The sequence below is a fragment of the Sapajus apella genome, unplaced genomic scaffold, assembly GCF_009761245.1.
Source record: "Sapajus apella isolate SASKATOON/1434 unplaced genomic scaffold, GSC_monkey_1.0 scaffold39, whole genome shotgun sequence".
Classification (NCBI taxonomy): domain Eukaryota; kingdom Metazoa; phylum Chordata; class Mammalia; order Primates; family Cebidae; genus Sapajus; species Sapajus apella.
The window spans coordinates 16,247,881-16,268,262 of NW_022436979.1; the positions used below are offsets into that span (position 1 = coordinate 16,247,881).

At 37.3% G+C, this 20,382-nt stretch overlaps 1 protein-coding gene across 12 annotated transcripts in view; it reads left to right on the forward strand.

Moving 5' to 3' along the window:
* Positions 1-20,382, forward strand: part of TENM3 (teneurin transmembrane protein 3) — a 471,979-nt gene that overhangs the window by 337,667 nt on the left and 113,930 nt on the right. For all 12 annotated transcript variants that reach the window (XM_032298890.1, XM_032298888.1, XM_032298892.1 and 9 more), the window contains one exon: positions 15,064-15,278. In XM_032298890.1, the coding sequence (XP_032154781.1) occupies positions 15,064-15,278 (215 nt within the window). The remainder of the gene's footprint in view (positions 1-15,063; positions 15,279-20,382) is intronic.

Genomic DNA, 20,382 nt, shown 5'->3' on the forward strand with positions numbered 1-20,382 from the left:
CTCTCTGAGCTTCAATTTCTTCTAAAAAAGAAATTGTAAAGAGGGAATCATAGTGCCTATCTCCCGACTTACCAACTTCAACCGTCGGCAGCCCTACTGTGTTCCCTCGCACACTTCCCTACCCCATACTTAACAACTATTTCAGATCCTCCTGCTGTACTCAAAACCCTCTCTTAGCAGATGACCTTGCATTCTATTGAAAAAAAAATAGAAATTTCTAAGGGGAACGCTATCATTTTCATAAACGCATCTTTATTTCTCCATGTATGTGGATCTGTGCTTCCTTTTCTCCCCACATTCCAGGTACATCTTTGCATGGGTCCTCTTGATCCCATTCTCTCTCTCCAGAATGTCCCCATTCTATTGATACGTTTCAGTCAACGTTTGAACATTCCAGAGTCTCTCACATCTTGGAAAACGATAATCCCTTGACTTTGCCTCCTACTGCCTCTTTCTTCTACCAGCCTTCTATTTATTTATTTTATTTATTTATTTATTTATTTATTTTTTTGAGACAGGGTCTCACTCTCATCCAGGCCAGAATGCAGTGGCACAATCACTACTAAACAGACATCATTGCCAAAACAGCCAGGGAGATTGGCTCATTGCAGCCTCGACCTCCTAGGCTTAGGAGTTGATCCTCCCACGTCAGCCTCCCACCTCAGCCTGCTGAGTGGGTGGGACTACAGGCACATGCCACCATGCCTGGCTAATTTTTGTATATTTTGTAGAGGCAGCGTTCCACCATATTGCCCAGGCTGGCTTGAACTCTTGAGCTCAGTCATTCTGCCTCAGCCTCCAAAAGTGCTAGGATTATCAGCATGAGCCACCTTGCCCGGCGCTTCCATTCTTCTTGAACATAGTGTGCTTAGTCACTTTGATCCCTTCTCTGCCTCTGTTTACCTTGCCTTAGAGTTGGGTTTCCATAGTCCTCCTTGCTTATGACTGTCCTCCTCTGCCTTCACCACCACTAAAACTGATGTCTCCAGTGACCCATTGCTTTGTTAATAGCACCAGTGCCATCTCTTCATTCTTTATCATGTTTGAGTTTTTGGAACCATTTAATAGTTAACCTATCATCCCTCCTTGTTGAAATATTGTTTCCATTAGCTTCTGCGATATCACATTCACTTTGACCTTCTCCCTGGGTGTTTTGACAATGATGTCTCTGTTTAGTTGACTCATGTCTTTTCAACCTGATCCCTAAATGCTGCTGTTTCTCAGGACTCTGCTCCTTACAATATTATCACTCTGGATTCTGTCACCCACTTCCCTGGCTCGAGCTGCATTCTCTGTGTTCCTAACTCTCAAACCAGTAAGTCCATCCTAGGTGTCTCTCCTCGGCTCCAGATCTCAACTGCATAAAATCTATCCAGTTGTCTTTAGAACATTTCCACTTGGGTGTTTTCCACACATCTTAAACTCCACATGTCTAAAACGGAACCCATCAACTACTTTGTTTGTCTATTACTACATAACAAACCATATCAAAACTCAGTGGCTTTGAAAACTATTTGTTATCATCTCTCATGGTTCAGTGAATTAACCTACCAGTTCTTATGTTCTTATTTAGGACACTGCAGTTGCTTTCAGATGTCAACCAAGGTTAACGGAAGGCTCTACTGAGCTGGAAGTCCAAGGTAGCTCACTCACATGGCTGGCAGTTAATGCCACCTGTTGACCTGAGCTCAACTGTAGTCAATAACTGGGGCACCTAAACATGGCCTTCCATGTGGCTTGAGCCTCTCAGAATGTAGCAGCTGGTTCTGAAGAGGAATATCCCAAGAGGGAGCACTCCAAGAGACCCTGACAGAAACTACCAGCTTTGTATGACCTAGCAGTGGCTACCTTAGGTAGTCACTTCCATCACATTGTTTTGGTCAGGAAGTCATCAAGGTCAGCCAAGACTCCTGGGGAGGGGAATTAAACTCCTCCTCTTGACCAGAGAGCTGTCATGCCCATGGCACTCGGGCGTGTGGGATGGAAGATATTGTTGTGGCCATCTTTGGAAAATCCAGTTGCCAAGCCATCTTTCTTTCCAAATTTGCCTCTCTTTCAGGGATTTCTGTACAGTACCACCACACTTCCACAGTTTCGTTTTTTGTGGTTTTAGTTACCTGTAGTCAACTGCGGTCTGAAACTGTTATACTTTGAGAGAATGAGAGACCTCATTCACATAACTTTCATTGCAGTATATGGTTATAATTGTTGTATTATTATTTATCTCTTTCTCGCCTAATTTATAAGCTGTCATAGGCATGGATGTATAGGGGAAAATATAGTATATATAGGGTTTGATGTTATCCACAGTTCCAGGCATCTACTGGGGATCTTGGAACATAGCCCTTATGGATAAGGCGGGGTTCCTGCATTAGGAGATGGCACCATCATTCATTTCCTCACCTGTTCCAGAAGGCCCAAAAACTGCTTCTACTCTCTCATCTCCCACATTCACCCAGTCTCTAAGTTCCTTCACCTCTGACCCCATAATATCTTTTGAATCCTATTTTCTCTCAACTGGATATAGGCGCCTTCTTCTATCTGTGCTTTATGTCTCTGGCCTTGCTCATCCATTCTTCACATGCAAATATGAGATACCAATTCCTTGCCTAACCCCCTTCAGGGACCTAGATTCTAGTCAGAAGCCTTTAAATGATGTACAAGGTTCCCCACAGTCTGGCTGTGCATCACACCATACCGTAATATAGAAACAATATCACACAGAGATAAAGAGCATAGACTTCTGAGCCTAACCACCTGGTTTTGTGTCCTAGCTCTCATCATTAATGTCTGTGTTACTTGGTACAGGTTATACAGCTTCTTTGTGCCTAAGTTATCTCATCAGTTAAAAGGGACTAAGTGGCCAGGCACAGTGGCTCATGCTTGTAATCCCAGCACTTTGGGAGGCTGAGGCAGGTGGCTCACGAGGTCAGGAGGTCTAGTCCAGCCTGGCCAACGTGGTGAAACCCCATCTCTAATAAAAATACAAAAATTAATTGGGCCATGGTAGCGTGCACCTGTAATCCCAGCTACTCAGGAGGCTAAGGCAGGAGAACCGCTTGAACCTGGGAAGTGTAGGTTGCAGTGAGCCAAGATTGCGCCACTACACTCCAGCCTGGGCAACAGAGTAAGACTTCATCTAAAAGAAAATGGATTAATTTACTTCATAGAATGAATGGTCTTTGGTCTTGAGTATTCAATGTAAATATGCAAAGGTGTAAACATACAATGGTGTAAAGTACATAGTAAACGCTTGAAAAATGTTTATGGTTATCACTATTACTATTTAATGTATGTCATCTTTACTAGCCTATAAGACAAGGATCCTGTCTGTTCTCTCCCTGTTATATACTAAGCCCTTGGAACAGTTTTGGCACATAATAGTTGCTCACAAAGTATTTGTTGAAGGAATGAGTAAAAATAGTACAACCAAAGGATATGATATAAAGTGTACAAAGGCCCATGCATCGAGTATATGCAAAGTACTAGTATAGAATAGTGGCTAAGAACTGAAGCTCTGCCACTCACTGGGTGCCTTTAAGCAAATTACCACTGTCACATCCTGTTTCTTTATAGGGTAGTGTAAAGGTTTACAATGAGGTTTGAATCAGATAATAACATGCAGGGTGCCAAGCAATGATTGGAACATGACAACTATTCAACACGTATCAGTGATTGCTCTTCACTTTGCAGTTCAAGGTAATGCACTTGTAATTTAGAGCAAAATTTTAAGAAGACACTTCTCTAAATCAGCATCAGTAGTATTCTCTAAAGCAGTAATGGAAATCCTTATCGTTCATTATTTATATTTTTAGTTATTTGGTTTTTATGAAAGAAATATTGTCATCTTTTTTTGAATGCATAGAATTCGTTCATTTTACATTTATTTAACGAGCATTTACTATGTACCATTCACTGAGCAAGATTCTGGGGAAAAAGCAGTAAAAGCAAGATGGTCATAGCTGTTGTTCCCAGAGCACGTGAATTCTAGGCTAGTCAGAAATCGAGCGAGTTATTACAGTGAATTAGAAAATGTCCGTTAGGGAAAAGTGGAGTGTACCCGGATGGAACATTTCAACACCAGCTGTATTTCTAAAGGGGCAATAAGAAAAATCCCAGATTTTAGCATAGGATAGTAAAGACTAAAGTAAAAGGCTACACATTTCAGTCGCTGTAACTGTGGCATCTCTATAGTCTCCATGTAAGTGACGTCTCTAATCAAAAGAACTCTTTTTGTATGGGTACAAATTGAAAAACTACAAATAGGTGTGTATGGGTATATATGCATATAATTTGTGCTCAAACAAAACAATTCCAATTGCTTTTAAATTTTACATCTTTGATCATCGTATATCAAGTTTCTCAAGTACTAGACAACTTTAGAGAGTTAGATTTATAGCAGGTTAAAGATTACCTGTGAATTAGAGAAATGGAGCTGAGAGCTGCAAGGGCACTGAGTTTTGTTCAATATTGTTCATAGTATTTGTATTATTACAGTGTGTAATAGTTCCTTAATTAGATGCTATATTGATTTTGTCCATTAAACTATGTTTGCAAAGTAGTTATGTCTTATTTTACTTAGCTTGTGATATAACACTCTGTACCCACAATGCTAAATTATGGCATGTGGTTGTTTATAAAAAGATATGTTCTCTCAGAGATCTCGAAGTCAGGGTATGAATCCAAGGTTAGGTGACAGAATTGGAAGGTGGGCTATTGATTGTCTATAAATGCTTAACCTTGCTTCTTGACGTCTTAATTATTAGTGCCTCTGTGGGATTTAAGATGATATTATCATTTACCTTCTGCAACAATTGCAGTTAGAGTTTGACAGTGAATTTCTTTTCTGCCTTTCCATTTATGTCATTATAGGCTTGTTTACTCACATCATAGGCAGGTGGCAAATTCATGATATGTCTGGCTGAAAACTTAGCATTTTGTAATTTTCACTGATTTTCCAATATTGCAAAATAATTTTCAAACAGATTCTTCAAACCTCCTAATTACCAATATGACTTTAAATCTTCTATTTTGTCCTTATAGCATCTATGGTTGGTAAACTATTATTTATAAAATGTTTTTCAGTTCAAAGTGCTTTTTAAAAGGCATTATCTGAAAAAGTGTCACTTCACTGATGTGTTTTCCTATGAACTGGGTATCACATGAGAAGGAGAGGAATAACAATAGCTTTGCGTATGTGGTCTCTTTATGTTTTCACATTCTGACAATGTATTTTAAGACATTAAGACTGTTGTGACACATACTTACTGATGAAAGAAAAAAAATCACTGTTAGGAGGTGAAAAGACTGCTAGTGGCTCCCACATTCAGGCACAACAGGATATGTTGAAAAAAAAAACCTTCAAGATGATACCCTATTGTGTTTGAAGACATGGTACATTTCACTCTTACTGTGAAGGCTTTAATTGGTTTGATTCCTAACCCACAAGCTTTGAGTTTAGAATAACTACAGGGCACTCTGTTGCCCTGTCTCTATTTTTTCCTCCAGTTTTCCTCCTTTTTCTTTTAGTAAAACCTACAGACAACCTTAGTGTTTCCTATGATCATTCCCAGGTTCAGGGTCTAGGGCTTTATGGATGTAGTGATCTCAGTAAGGGAGGATAGAGAGCCCTAGAACTGGCCTTCTTTTTTTATTTCTTCTGAAGCCAAAGTTTTCTGGAATTCAGGACATGATGAAAGACTTCAGTGTCCAGGCTTTTATGTTAAGAGGACTGATGAGCTTCAGAGGAAAAGGATGTACAAGTATTTACAAGTTTATCAAACTGTGTTAATGGCTCACTGACTTCCAGGTGTGTTTACCATCAATAAAGAGCATTTGAAAATGCTAACAGGAATGAACACACTTGACTTGGTCAAATGAGAGAAGGGCTGTGGCTTGAAAAGCAGCAGTGCAGAAGTTAAAGACAAAGCCCCTTCACAAAACCCTAGTCCCCTGATATTCAAACTAGAGGCGTACACAGAAAGGCTATGCTAATCTAAGCTGCCGTTTCAGTGGATTTTGCAGAGAAAAATCAGTGATGTCCTTTTATCTCTACATCGCTGATTAGAATGAGAGGTCAGGTCTGCAACTACCTTTTAGAAAAGACACATTCTAAGACTAATTCAAGATAAATTCATTCTAAATAGTGTAATAACTTGAAGCAAATAGAAGTTGACAGGCACTTTAAAGATGAGATTCATATTTCATGGGAAAAGCTAGAATAGATGAGTAGGCTTCAAAATATTTTGTTTTTGTGACCCCTTAAAATGGCTCCACAAATTTAAATTATTTTTTCATTTTTTGAGATCATATAATGTTTTTAAAAACCTGTTTTCTTCCTGTATTGAATTATGCTTATGATAATTAGTTGTACACATTTGACTGAAAACAACCTAATTCTTATATAAATGTGTTGAACATTTTGATAATTCAAAATACAAAAAGTGAAAATCTACTGAAATATAAATGTGTTAAACATTTTGATAATATGAAAGATAAAAAGTGAAAATGTCTTGAATATACTTCTGTGAGATGAATGGGGACGTTTTTCAAATAGTTTATATATTCATAGATGAATATTCCTTACAAGAATAAAACAAAATTCAGTTTCAATTCTAATCTTGTTTCCCTTTCTTGTGAATATAAACAAAAGAAATCTTGCTACAAAATAAGTAAATGGCAGTGGAAGGATTTTTTTAAGTGATGTTCAATTATTTGACATTCTTATTAGTCATATGTCAAAAATCACATTGTGACCTATTTCTAAAAAATATGTTGAGTGGTCTATAAGCTATAGGAATATCATATTTCTCTTTTAGTTTTACTGAAAGCAAAGAATCTGCAACTACCTACTTTGAAAAAGATTTATTACACTGTTTTTAGAACTAATCCTTTACCCGGTTTCTGTGTAGGATACCAAAAAAGACTTTACCAAGGCTTAGCAAAATATTGCTAATTTTAACTGTTATTTTCCTACTTAGTAGTACTTTGTGTAGTTTGGTATACTCAGAATGGGGTGGAAAATGGAACTGTTGTTCGTATGAATTCACTTTCGATATGAAAATTTTATAATGCTTTCATCGTATTACAGGAAGATCTCATTATATTACACTTTATCGTGCCTTGCAGATACTGGGTTTTTTTTGTTTTTTTTTTTTTACAAACTGGATGTTTTTGGCAGCCCTGTGTCAAGCAAGTCTGTTGGCACCATTCTCCCAATAGCATTGCTCACTTTATGTCTCTATTGCGTTTTGGTAATTCTCACAGTATTTCAGACTTTTTATTTATTATTAGATCTCTTACAGTACCTTTGATCAGTGATCTTTGACGTTACTCTTATAATCATTTTGGGATGCCAAAAACCACACCCACATAAGACAGCGAACTTAATAAATGTGTGTGTTCTGACTGCTCCGTGACCAGCATCCCCACCATCTTTCTCTCCTTGGGCCTCCCTATTTCCTGAGACACAACAGTATTGAAATTAGGCCAATCAATAACGCTACAGTGGCCTCTAAGTATTCAAGTGAAAGGAAGAATCACGCGTCTCTCGGTTTAAGTCAAAAGCGAGAAATGATTAAGCTTGATAGGGAAGGCATGACAAAAGATGAGACAGGCTGAAAGGTACGCCTCCTGCACCAAGCAGTTGGCCACGTTGATGAGTGCAGTAGAAAAGTTTTTAAAGGCAATTATAAAAGCATGACTCCAGTGAGCACATGAATGATTTTTAAAAAAGCAGAACGGCCTTATTACTGGTAAGGAGAACATTTGAGTGGCCTGGATAGAAGACCAAACCAGATATAACATTCTTTTAAGCTAAAGCCTACTCCAGAGCAAGGCTCTCTTCAATTCTGTGAAGTTGAGAGAGGTGAGGAAGCCGCAGACTGAAAGTTTGAAGTTAGCAAAGATTGGCTCATGAGGTTTAAGGAAATAAATCATCTCTGCAACATAAAAATGCAAGGTGAAGCAGCAAGCGCTGATGTGAAACCTGCAGCAAGTTATCCAGAAGATCTAGCTAAGACCATTGATGAATGTGGCTACCCTAAACAACAGATTTTCAGTGTAGATGAAAAAGCTTTATACTGGAAGAAGATGCCATCTAGGATTTTCATAGCTAGAGAGGAGAAGTCAAGGCCTGGCTTCAAAGCTTCCAAGGACAGGCTGACTCTGTCAGGGGGTAATGCAACCAGTGAGTTGAAGTTGAAGCCCATACTTATTTACCGTTCCTAAAATCCTAGGGCCCTTAAGAATTATGCTAAATCTACCCTTCCTGTGCTCTGTAAATGAAACAATAAAGCCTGGATGACAGCACATCTGTTTACAACATGATTACTAAATATTTTAAGCCCACTGTTAAGACCTATTGCTCACAGCAAAAGATTGCTTTCATAATATTACTTCTCACTGACAATGTACCCAGTCCCCCAAGAGCTCTGATGGAGATGTATGAGGAGGTTAACGTTTTTATGCCTGCTAACGCAACATCTGTTCTGCAGCCCATGGATCAAGGGTAATGTCAACTTTCAAGTCACATTTAAGCAGTACATTTTGTAAGGCTAATGTAGATATATAGTGATTCCTGTGAAAGATCTGGGCAAAGTCAATTAAAAACCTTCTGGAAAGGATTTAGGATTCTAGATGCTATTAAAACCGTTTATGATACGTGGGAAGAGGTCAAAATACCAACATTAACAAGAGTTTGGAAGTTGATTCCAACCCTCATAGATGACTTTGAGGGATCAAACTTCAGTGGCGGAAGTAATTGCAGATCTGGTAGAAAAGCAAGAAAACTAGAATTAGAAGTAGAGCCTGAAGATGTGACTGAATTACTGCAATGTCATGAAACTTTAATGGATGAGGAGTTGCTTTTTATGGATGAGCAAAGAAAATGGATATTTGAGACAGAATTTACTCCTGGTGAAGAAGCAGTGAACATCGTTGAAATAACGACAAAGGATTTAGAATATCATAAACTTAGTTGATAAAGCAGTGGCAGGGTTTGAGAGGGTCGACTCCAATTCTGAAAGTTCTGCTGTGGGTAAAAAGATACCAAATAGCGTCACATCCTTCAGAGAAACGTTTCATGAAAGAAAGAGTCAATCAATGCGACAAACTTAATTAGTGTCTTATTTTAAGAAATTGCCACAGACACCCCAACCTTCAGCAACTACCAGCTTGATCAGTCAGCTGCCGTCTACACTGAGGCAAGATCCTCCACCAGCAAAAAGATTATGGCTTGATCAGATGATCATTAGCGTTTTTTAGCAATTAAATATTTTTAAATTAAGGTGATAAATTGCTTTGTAGAAACCTATTGGCTGGCTGCGGTAGCTCATGCCTGTAATTCCAGCATTTTGGGTTGCCTAGGCTGGTGGATCACTTGAGTCCAAGAGTTTGAGACCAGCCTAGGCAACATGCTGAAACCCTGTTTCTACAAAAAATACCCAAAAATTAGCCAGACTTGGTGATGTGTGCCTGTAGTCCCAGGTACTTGGGAAGCTGAGGTAGGTGGATCACCTGAACCCAGGGAGATCGACGCTGCAGTGAGCTGAGATTGGGCCCCTGCACTCCAGCCTGGGTGACAAACAAAGGAATAGTATTGCACACTTAATAGACTGCAGTATAGTGTAAACATAACTTTTATAGGCACCGGTAAACCAAAAAGTGTGTGTGTACTTCGCTTTATTGAGATATCTGCTTTATTGTGGTGGTCTGGAAAATAATGTGCAATATGTATGCCTGTAGATATATGCTTTAAATATATCTATTTCATTAGCTCATTTAATTTATGGGAAATACCCACTATATAATTTCACTGTCAGAGCCACTACTCATCAGAATCATATTTACCTGTTTTTGTTTGTTTGTTTGTTTGAGGCAGAGTCTTGCTCTGTTGCCCAGGCTAGAGTGCAGTGGTGTGATCTGAGCTCACTGCAGCCTCTACCCCCTGAGTTCCAGTGATTCTCCTGCTTCAGCCTCCTGAGTAGCTGGGATTACAGGCACCTGCCACCACACCCGGCTAATTTTTATATTTTCGGTAGAGACGGGGTTTCACCATCTTGGCCAGACCAGTCTCAAACTCCTGACCACATGATCCACCTGCCTTGGCCTCCCAAAGTGCTGGGATTACAGGCATGAGCCACTGCACCCGGCCCAAATTTACCTTTTGTCAGAAAAAGTCTGACTTATTTTTTCAGTTCAAATAAATTAATCTCCATTTTGTTAGAACCATTCAGTTCTGAATCCCTGCTCTAGGTAGATAGGTAGCAAGATAAAGCACAAATCTTTGTCCTGAGCTTGACAATTGGAATAAATAAAGCATCACTACATTTCACATTTCTTACCTTATTGTCATGAAACTCTTCTACAGTTGAAAAGCATTCTTTGACAATGGTTGGGCTGGGTGATAAGGTCATTAAAAAGGTTATCTCTCTCTCTTGATATATTTGACATCAAAACATGCCAGTTCTGAATACCCATTTTTAACCCCACATTTTGCTGTTAATGGAAATATGTTAAGGAGGGAAAGTCTCTGAAGCCCTACCTTGGGTTTATATAGCCCTACCTTGGGTTAAATAAAGGAAGCTTCACCAACAAAAATACTTTCTTTGGCACACTGGAAGTTTTATGCTCAAAGACAATGAGTCATAGTAATATTTTGGGTATGTAAGAGGTATACCTTTCTTTCATAAAGAAAGTCAACACGTGAATGTTATTGAGGTTCTATTAATAGAAATTAATTTCCTGCCCCTTTCCTTATTGAAAAGTCTTAATGTTTCCTAGGGATATAGCTACCCTTGTTTAAATACCCCTGGACTCAATGACCCCCATGAGTACTTGAACTCTAAGATTCTGTGGTGTTATGATTTGTTAAGTTTTTTTCATTACAGAGGGCAAAAAAGATCATCACAACTACTACTATCCTATTCAAGCACGCTCTTGGTTCTTTTGTTTTACAAATAAAGAACCCTCTTTTTCTGAAAAAGAACCACCTGTTAAATTAGCTATGTATGGGACTAATAGGAGAATTAATAGTAGAATTAATATACTTCTCAACACAATAATGTATGCACATAACATTTCTATGAGAAAGATTTTAATCCCTCAAAGTTAATATGTGGAGAAAGCAACAAGGCAAGAGTACCTAACTTATTAAACTGCTTTGACATACTGAAACCTGAAACCCTAGAAATCAGAACTTGGTTACCATTACCACAGCCAATGCTCTTGGGTAAAGGTAAGTTTTGGAAAAAATTCTGAAATTAGCACCAGTTTAGAAATTTATGCTTAACCATATTCAATGCACAGGTATGCTATTAAAAACTCAGAAAACCATTAAGAGCAGCAGTAGGGTCAACACAAGAGAGTAGATTAAATGATACATGCTTCAGATAGTAGACAGAACTTGTTAGTGATAATCAAGTATAATAGCCTTAGAAATGTATAAACTTGATGAATGAGTCTAAATATAAACTATATCCATATTAAAATATGATATGTGTACTAGCAGATCTTAGAGGGGAAAAGAACAACTACTCTACTCAGTACTTGAAAATTAGTTTCCTGTAGAAGTCAACCAAAAGACAAAGACTTCTGAGGAACTTACCATGAATTACAAAGAATATTACGTTTTAGTATCCATGGCAGTTTTATAAGTTTTGTTAGTATAAAACTTATAAAAATAAGTATAAATTTATGATCTGAAATCATAAGTATATCCTCTAGGGTGGTTCAGTGACTTAATATATCTGATTTTATATGAAAGAGACAAATAAATTTAAAACTTAGTAATTTAAAATAATATATTTGTTTTAATAAAAAGCAAAGATTTTGTTGAGGGTTATAAAACAGATGACTTTGGAATTCTGCAGCCCTTGATTTCAGTCGTGACTTCACCCCTCACTTTGACCACATTGTTTGCTTCTCTGAGCCTTAGTTTCCTCATCTCAAAATGACACCAACCTCATAAATGAAACTACCTGTCATATTTTAGGCTCTCAGTAAAGAATAGTTTCTATTTCTTTCTCCCCTGAATCTTCTCAATAAAAGCTACTTGATGACAAATGTAGGTTCCTTTGCAGAAGCTTCCTAAATGCAAAGTAGAAACTGGTCTCAAATATTTTAAAATTTCTGAGTAAAGCAAGACATCTGTTTAGATAGAAAGCAAAATAATCTCTGAGTGGTAATGTTATATATTTTTTCTCTTTTTATTTGTATGTTCTAATTTTGCTGAAATGAACAAGTATTATTATAGTAAAATATTTTGAGTCCTATGAATGGTACACAGTTTATAATCTAAGAGTTGATGTGTGAAGAACTACAAAGACTACTATAACTCAGTTTGGAAATTGTATTCCTTAGATCATTTTGTATTACTGAATTGGTTCAAGAAAAATAGACCTGATAGCTGGCGTGATTGTGAACACTGGTAAAGAAGAGAGGAAGTGAGATTATAAGTAATACCTTTTTATTGAGTTTTCTTGGACAACCCTCTTCGGCCTCATACCTGGGTTATTGCAACTGTGTCCCCACTTATCTCTCCATTTCCAGGCTTCCCACAGTTACTGCACAGTAGTGCTCTTGAAACAGTGATTGCATTTCACCTTTAGCCTGCTCAGAACCTTTAATGGGTCTCCATTTAGCTATAGCTGTCCTTTGCAACTGATGGTACGTGTATCATGTAGGCTTCAGTAGTCCAGGTGGAAAGCAATTCTAACATTTACTAGTGATGTACTCTCCCTTGAACCCCACATTTATCTGTAAGTGTGAATTTTTTGTGAATTGCTGCAGATCCTATCGTCCATAAACTGGGTCCGTGATTGCAGGTCATGTTCCTTAGTAATCTTCAATTCTGTTTCTCTTGGTTATGCACACACCCTACCACCACACAAGAATAAGTGTGTCTGTGGCATTGAAATGCAATTTACTCATAATAAGTCTTCAAGTATCTATTTTAAAAACATACCGTAAATGACATGCATAGTAACAGAATGCTAGTAAATATATATTTCTTCAGGGAAAAGGGTGTAATAACACTCTTTGATAGAATAAAAATACAGAAAAACACTAGCATAAAGTATAAAGACCAAATTCTTTAACCTGGTATTCAAGGCCCTCCAACAACAGATCCCATTTCCCTTCCCAACCTTAGCCCCCCTTCACTCGCATGAAAAATCCGTTCAATACCTCCTGAGAGCCAAACACTGCAACCTGCACGGGATGTGTCAAACCTCGTGTAATCTTTATAACAGTGCAGTGATTACATTACGCTCCCCATTTTCTAGACGAGGCTTAGTATCTTCCTTCAGGTCACACAGCTAATTGTTGACAGAGCCAGGATTCAAACCCAGGTTTGTCTGACTCCAAAACCAGTTTTCTTTGTCCTCTTTTCTGGCCAGATGGATTTCTCTGTTGAGCATCAGCCTAACACCTGTCAAGTTCTACTGCCATGCTTGTGATGGCGATGTTTATCCCAGCTCAGAAACTGTATCCTACCTGTCCCTCAAAGTTTACCACAAAACTTAACTCCTGTGAAATCTCTCAACCTGCAGCCTGCAGTGACAGTGCCTTTCTCTGACCTCTACTCATATATTGCTTTAGGGTCTCACTTAATTTATCAGCTTGTGGATGTTGTCTCCCCAGCCAGGTAATTACTGCTTGATGGCGGAAGCTCTGGAAGTCACATTAGATCATCTCTAAGATTCTACTCTTTGGTTTACACTTTTTTAAATCACCTACATGCTACCCCTAGCAAACGCTCAGTAAAAATGAACTTAGTGTTAAACTAGTGACTCTTCAAGATAGTCAGAAGACTCTGTCCTCTATCACTAAGATAAGATAGTTTACAGCTCTCAGACTTAAAATTACATCCTCTACATTTTGAATTAACTGTTTAATGTTTTAAAAAAAAGACAAAGTTGGTAGTAAGTCAACATTGTTACCACTTTTTTTTAAGAGACGGGGGTCTCACTATGTTGCCCAGGCTGAACTTTAACTCCGAGCTCAAGTGATCCTCCCCCCTCACTCTCCTGGTGTCTTCACTGTAAAAAGGCTGAATTGATAGAAGATCATTTGTCCAATTTCATTCTGTGCCTCAGCCTTCATGGACCCATCTGCATAAGAGACAGTGTGGTTATATTTCCACTTACGGCAAATTGCAGAACTTCTATCATGACCCCCATCAGAATAACTGAGAAAGAACCTTGGCAAAAAGGGAAAGGGGAACACCATACCAAAAAGAGGAACCTTGGATCTGTTTTCTAGAAGGAAGCCATGCAAGAAGAGAAGAGACGGTGTCTCTTAACAGGTGGCAGAGATCCAGGAAGCAAAGAGATTTTGTTTCTGTGGATCAAAGATCAGTATAGTCAGGAGTAAGATTGTATGTCCACTAAGGCTGCAAGTGAGTCTGAAATGGGGGTCCAAAGAAAGAGGAAAGGGTATAACAGCCTACATCAAAAACTCTGTGAGCACTTAAGCTTACCCCTGCTTCCTTTCCCCTCACAGTGTCCCCAGTACCCCTTCTCTACCTCTCTGCCAGCATCTGATGTTTTTCATTCATCCTAATACATAGTTTAGATAGAACTACCTGAATCTGAGCCGTTGATTGGTTTTATTGTTTACTTAAGGATTGATTTAGAAATCTCCATAATTCATTTGCCTTAATTTACACTTTTCTGTGTTACAGTATGTTTAGAATGACTGATAAGTACCAGACCTAATCTCTCCCAACCCTAATAACAAGACACATTATTGTAAGATAATTATTTTTTAAGTGAACAGAAAGACTGTAGGTGTGAAAACAGCTTTAGTAACAGGTATACCTTGGGTGAAGTCAAAAGGATTTTAACTTAAATATCTTATGAACTAAACCAGAATTAGTAAAATACCAATATCTAACAATGGAAGCCTTTACAGTGAAAATTTTACAGAGTACTTTATCAGGTGAAATGGCTTGAGCATTTAGTAAAAATAACTTTTTCAAAAAGTTTAAAAACCTTTTTTGCTCTGTTTAAAAAAAAATTTTTTTTTTTTTTTGTTCTTCATCAATGGATCTCTTACATTCAGGAAAATTAGGTGGATTTACGCAAGAAAATAACACCATAGATTCCGGAGAACTTGATATTGGCCGAAGAGCAATTCAAGAGGTTCCTCCTGGGATCTTCTGGAGATCACAGCTTTTTATTGATCAGCCACAGTTTCTTAAATTCAATATCTCTCTTCAGAAGGATGCATTGATCGGAGTATATGGCCGAAAAGGCTTACCGCCTTCCCATACTCAGGTAAGACTAGGCTTTCTCATCAATAAATTAAAAACTGCTAGTTGCATATTTTGAAATTATTCTCTTTCTTAAGCTCAGCTGTTTGGTTTACTGTTTGACCACTTTTGAATTGACTTTCTACAGTAGAAAGAATTTTGAATGGAGGTTACTTATTCTGAGGTTTTTGAATCAGTAGTGGGAAGAACAATATTTTCTCCCTGATTTGACTGTTTAAAATGTACTGAATTTTGTGAGCAACTTAATGAATATTGAGCATCATCTGAGCACCCAATGAAACATCATGGATATTCCAAGTGTTTTACAACGATTCTGTGATAATTTCAGATGATCTTATTCCTTTCATGTAATAGATGCATAACATATTCATCTCAAACATGGATTCATTCTATTCAAAATGTATTTTTTTAGTTTATGCCAGATTTACTCTTAGTAGAGAAATTATGGGAACATCAACATAAATATGATGGCAGGAACTTTATCAACTCAAGCACTGTTCCTCATCTAAAATGATGAATGCCGAAATAAAGAGGCAAGAGAACTTTCAGAGATAACCAAGTATGATCACATTAGTGTGGTACACAAAACAGTTCAAATATCCTTAATATCAGAGAACTTTAAAGTCATTTTCCTTGCATAAAAATTTCCTCACAACATCTATCAGAGATGGAGAACTACTGTCAATTCCACAGGCTTTTTCATAATCTAATACAGTACCAGGTCATGGTATGTAAATTGGATATTGTCACTTAATATAGGTTTCATCACGTCTAAGAGAAGTTATTTAAATTACCTACTGTAAAACTGGAACTGAGACTTTCCTCAAGATCAACTGTTATGTTAGTAAATAGAGGAATTTCAAAAATGTAATAATTGGTTAATTAAAATTGACAATTGGATGAGCCTAAAGTGATATTTGATAATCAGTATTTACCCAGGGAATTTCCTGCTGATTTAGTATGATTTATAAAATAAAGACTGGAGAGTTTTTATGCATGCTTTATATCATATAATTTTGTGAGAAATGTTTTCTATAACCTAGGCACATAAATTATGAAGAAAAGTTATCACATATTAATGAAGAAATTATATCTTTAAAGAAAGATGAGTAAGAAGAGTTTAACATGCTTTTTCTAATGTAATTGTGGATTTAGTTCATATACATATATGATTTTCTGGCTACGAAATTTTTGAGTATCAGGCTTTAGTAATTTATTTTTTCTATTTAAAATTTTTAATATCTATATTATTAAAGTAAATTTGGTTCTTATGCATTGTATGCTTCTTATAATGTACTAATGCACAATTTTAACTTTATGTTTTTGTTTGTTTGTTGGGGTTTTTGTTTTTGTTTTTGTTTGAGACAGGCCTCACTCCATCATCCAGGCTGGAGTGCAATGGCACAATCTCATCTCACCACAGCCTCAACTCCTTGGCTCAGGTGATCCTCCCACCTCAGCCGCCTGGGTAGCTGGGACTACAGATATATGTCACCCTACCCGGCTAATTTTTGTATTTTTTGTAGAGATGAGGTTTTACCATATTGCCCAGGCTGATCTTGAGCTCCTGGGCTCAAGCAATCTGCCCACCTCAACTTCACAAAGGGCTGGGATTACAGGTGTGAGCCACCGTATCTGGACCATTTTATTTTATTTATTTATTTTGAGATGGAGTTTTGCTCTTGTTGCCCAGGCTGGAGTGCAATAGCGTGATCTCGACTCACCGCAACCTCCGCCTCCCGGGTTCAAGCTATTCTCCTGCCTCACCCTCCCAAGTAGCTGGATCATAGGCATGTGCTACCATGCCCACCTAATTTTGTATTTTTAATAGAGTTGAGGTTTCTCTATGTTGGTCAGGCTGGTCCTGAACTCCCGACCTCAGGTGATCTGCCCCTCTCAGCCTCCTGAAGTGCTAAGATTACAGGCGTGACCCTCCTCACCCAGCCAGTCTGGACCATTTTAAATTTTAGATTTGACTCCAGTTCATGTTATAGGTGATACTGACTAGGATATGATAACCAGATTTTCTTAAATGGAAGTCCTCTATAACTTCAATTATAGTAGACAGGTTGTATTTATAGCAATTTCCAGTGAAATATGAAAAATATTTTCCCATTGAAACCACATATGTGATTATTTGTGTATAATTCAAGAAGTACACCTCTAAGCTGGGCACAGTAGTAAACATGTTAACTTATAAATTCCAGAAAATAATTTCAGATAAGAATTGTCTATTGTGTTGTGTACTTGAAAGGTTTATTTGAAGATTTAGTTTACTTGGCAAGTTGTATATAACACTTAAGATTAGAGAAATAAAAGGGACAGTTTCAGGTTTTCTCATAATCCTTCTACTATTTAAACACAATACATGTGATATCCACTTTTCTTTTCTACCACAATATATGTGTTTAAGTAGGTTATGCATTTTCTTAAGCTTCACAGTTATTATAGTTCCTTCCTGTGGTTTATTCAAGATCAGCAGAGCAAACAACTGTTTCTGAGTTCAGTGTTTAATCACTAAATATTCTATAAAGCAGCCCAAATTGAACATTTCTCTGTTTCTGGGGGACATTAAATAAATCAACCTGAAATAATTAAAATTGGCCAGCCATTCAGAATAGTTGCTTGAGCCTTCACAGTCTTTGTGACCCTTTGTAAAACTCTCTGTTTGATTACTGCCAAGAATCACTGGGCTTTCTTCTCCCTGATGCCAGTTCATTCTCCTGGTCAGCTAGTGGCCTAAGGAAGCAATTCAGAGCCTTATGGTTAAGTATACTGTAGCATTTTAGTGCATTTGCATGAAGGCTCTTTTAGAATAGCCGTTGGAAACCTGGGATCTAAGCATAGCTTTACCACTTCTTGACTTTGTAACCTTGTGCAAGTCACTTCTCTGAGCCTCAGTGTCCATTGGTGAAATGAAAGAGTTGGATCAGGTGATCTATAAAATCTCTTTATTCTTTATATTCCAATGATTTACAGCAAGACTGTGCCACTACCAAAGAGTTGATGTAAGGACACAGTTAAGTATTCATAGATTCTAGGAATTCATCGTTTTAGTAACAGAATTGAATTAAACATATAATCTAACTGTTCAGAAGTGAACCACCAAGTTACCTGCAATAATATTTATTTGTTTTTAAATGGTCTATTAATCAGCATAAATACAATAAACATGGACAAACTTTTCTTCCATTGATTTTCCAAAAGACCTTGTTAATGCATTGTAGTTTAAAGCAACTTTAAATTAGGAGTTTTAAAGTGTGTATATTTGATAATGTTAAATCATAAGAAAATGACTTTTAAAGGGCTTCACACTAAAATTGTCTAACTTTATATGAAAACTTTATCAAGAATAAGCTTTGTTTCATAATGGCTCCCCCAGAGTAGTGCAATTGAAAAGTAAGCCCCAAGAATTTTATCCTAAAAATAGCATAAGATCCTAAGACTCCTCTTCTCCCCAAAAATATGTCTGTGTCTTTATCTTAGAAGTATTACAAAGCACAATTCACATTTGCCCTAAGTGACCACTTTATGCCTTAAGAACAAAGGTTATTAAGTATTTCCATTCTGTGTAATTTGGTAATTTTTGGCACAGATGGTTTTAGTGTTAAAGTAGGAAATGTTTCTTTAGGTATTTGAATCGCCCTTCTGAAATCGTGTGTGAAACACCCATGTGGAAGAGCCTAGAATTGGATAGATACTCAGAACCTGTCAGCTCCTCCCCCGCAACCATCATGCCTACTACCCCAGCCTTATTTTATTGTTCACAGTGTGATGTAAGTGGTGATTTCTGTGAGAAAGGTGATGGCTGTGATTTTGCCTTGAAAGACCAGCTGAAACTCCAAATTCCTCCCTTTCACTTTTTCAGTTACTGTGTTCAATGTTAGGGGAGAAAAATATTTATATGCATTGGGTCATAAAAAGAAACTTTTTCCTGTCTCTTTGCCATGCAAATGTAAATATTTAAACCTGACGAGGAAATGAGTGGCTTATTTGAGACAGAGACACCTTTCAAAACTGCTGAATTAATTATCCTTTAATGAGTCTGGAATAGAATTCCAGTCAAATGTTTGTAGGCCAAGTGTCCACACCAGTCATTATTTTCATTTTTGTAAGGTATAAATGAAAATAAACATTTTGGACTGCTGCTCAGGTTGTACTGTTTTTGTATCTCTCTCACAGCTGAATTCTGTTTTAATGCAGTTTCACTACACAAAAGAACAAAAAACTGTTTTTACTTATAAATAAAAATTTTAATAAGTCAGAAACTGAATATTCTAAATTCTCTCCAATATTAACAATAGAGGTCTATGATCAGTAAAATGGCAATCTGTTTAACTGTGTTTCTCAGAAATTCCAACAACTGGTTTTATTCCGGCTTGATTAGATTAAGAGATTCTTATTATAATCTTTTTCTTAAATTTCATTTAAGAAATCTATCAGGAAGTAGAATATTTATAATTTACATATGCAGTATTATAATAATAATGATTTTTATATATAGTACTGTAGCATATGTTTCACCATAAACACATCTCAGGAATAGAATGAAACTTGGTAACAATCTATAGACGCCTAATCACTCTACTTTTAACAGCGGTTATCTAAAAAATTTCTTGAAACTACATTGGAAAGTCTTTTCAGTGTCTTTCAAATTCCCTGTATTATCTCGTTACAGAATTTTACCCCACCATATTAACAATCACATTTTATCTTTTTAATTCTTTTTTAAACTCTCCAGTCACCCTTGTTTATGTCTAATTCTACTAAAACGAAACTTAGGTTTGGTGATGATCTATTTATAAGAATCATAAGGCACATTTATGGTTATTGCCATCCCTTCAGCCCCCCGCCCTTGTTTAACTGTTTAGATCAAAGATGTAAAGGCATCTTGTTACATCTAAGTAACTAAGTAAAATCTAACCGTAACTAAGTAAAAACCCATGGAGTTCTCCATGGTGCTTGAGATGGTCACATCAGGATCACAAGAGAGAGGTGGAGCAGGGTGGGGGGAATGATCACACTTGGAGCAAAGTGCTCTTGAGTTCACACACCACCCCCAACATTCCCAGATGTCTGAGAGCCTGCTACAGTTCCTCAAGATTCAG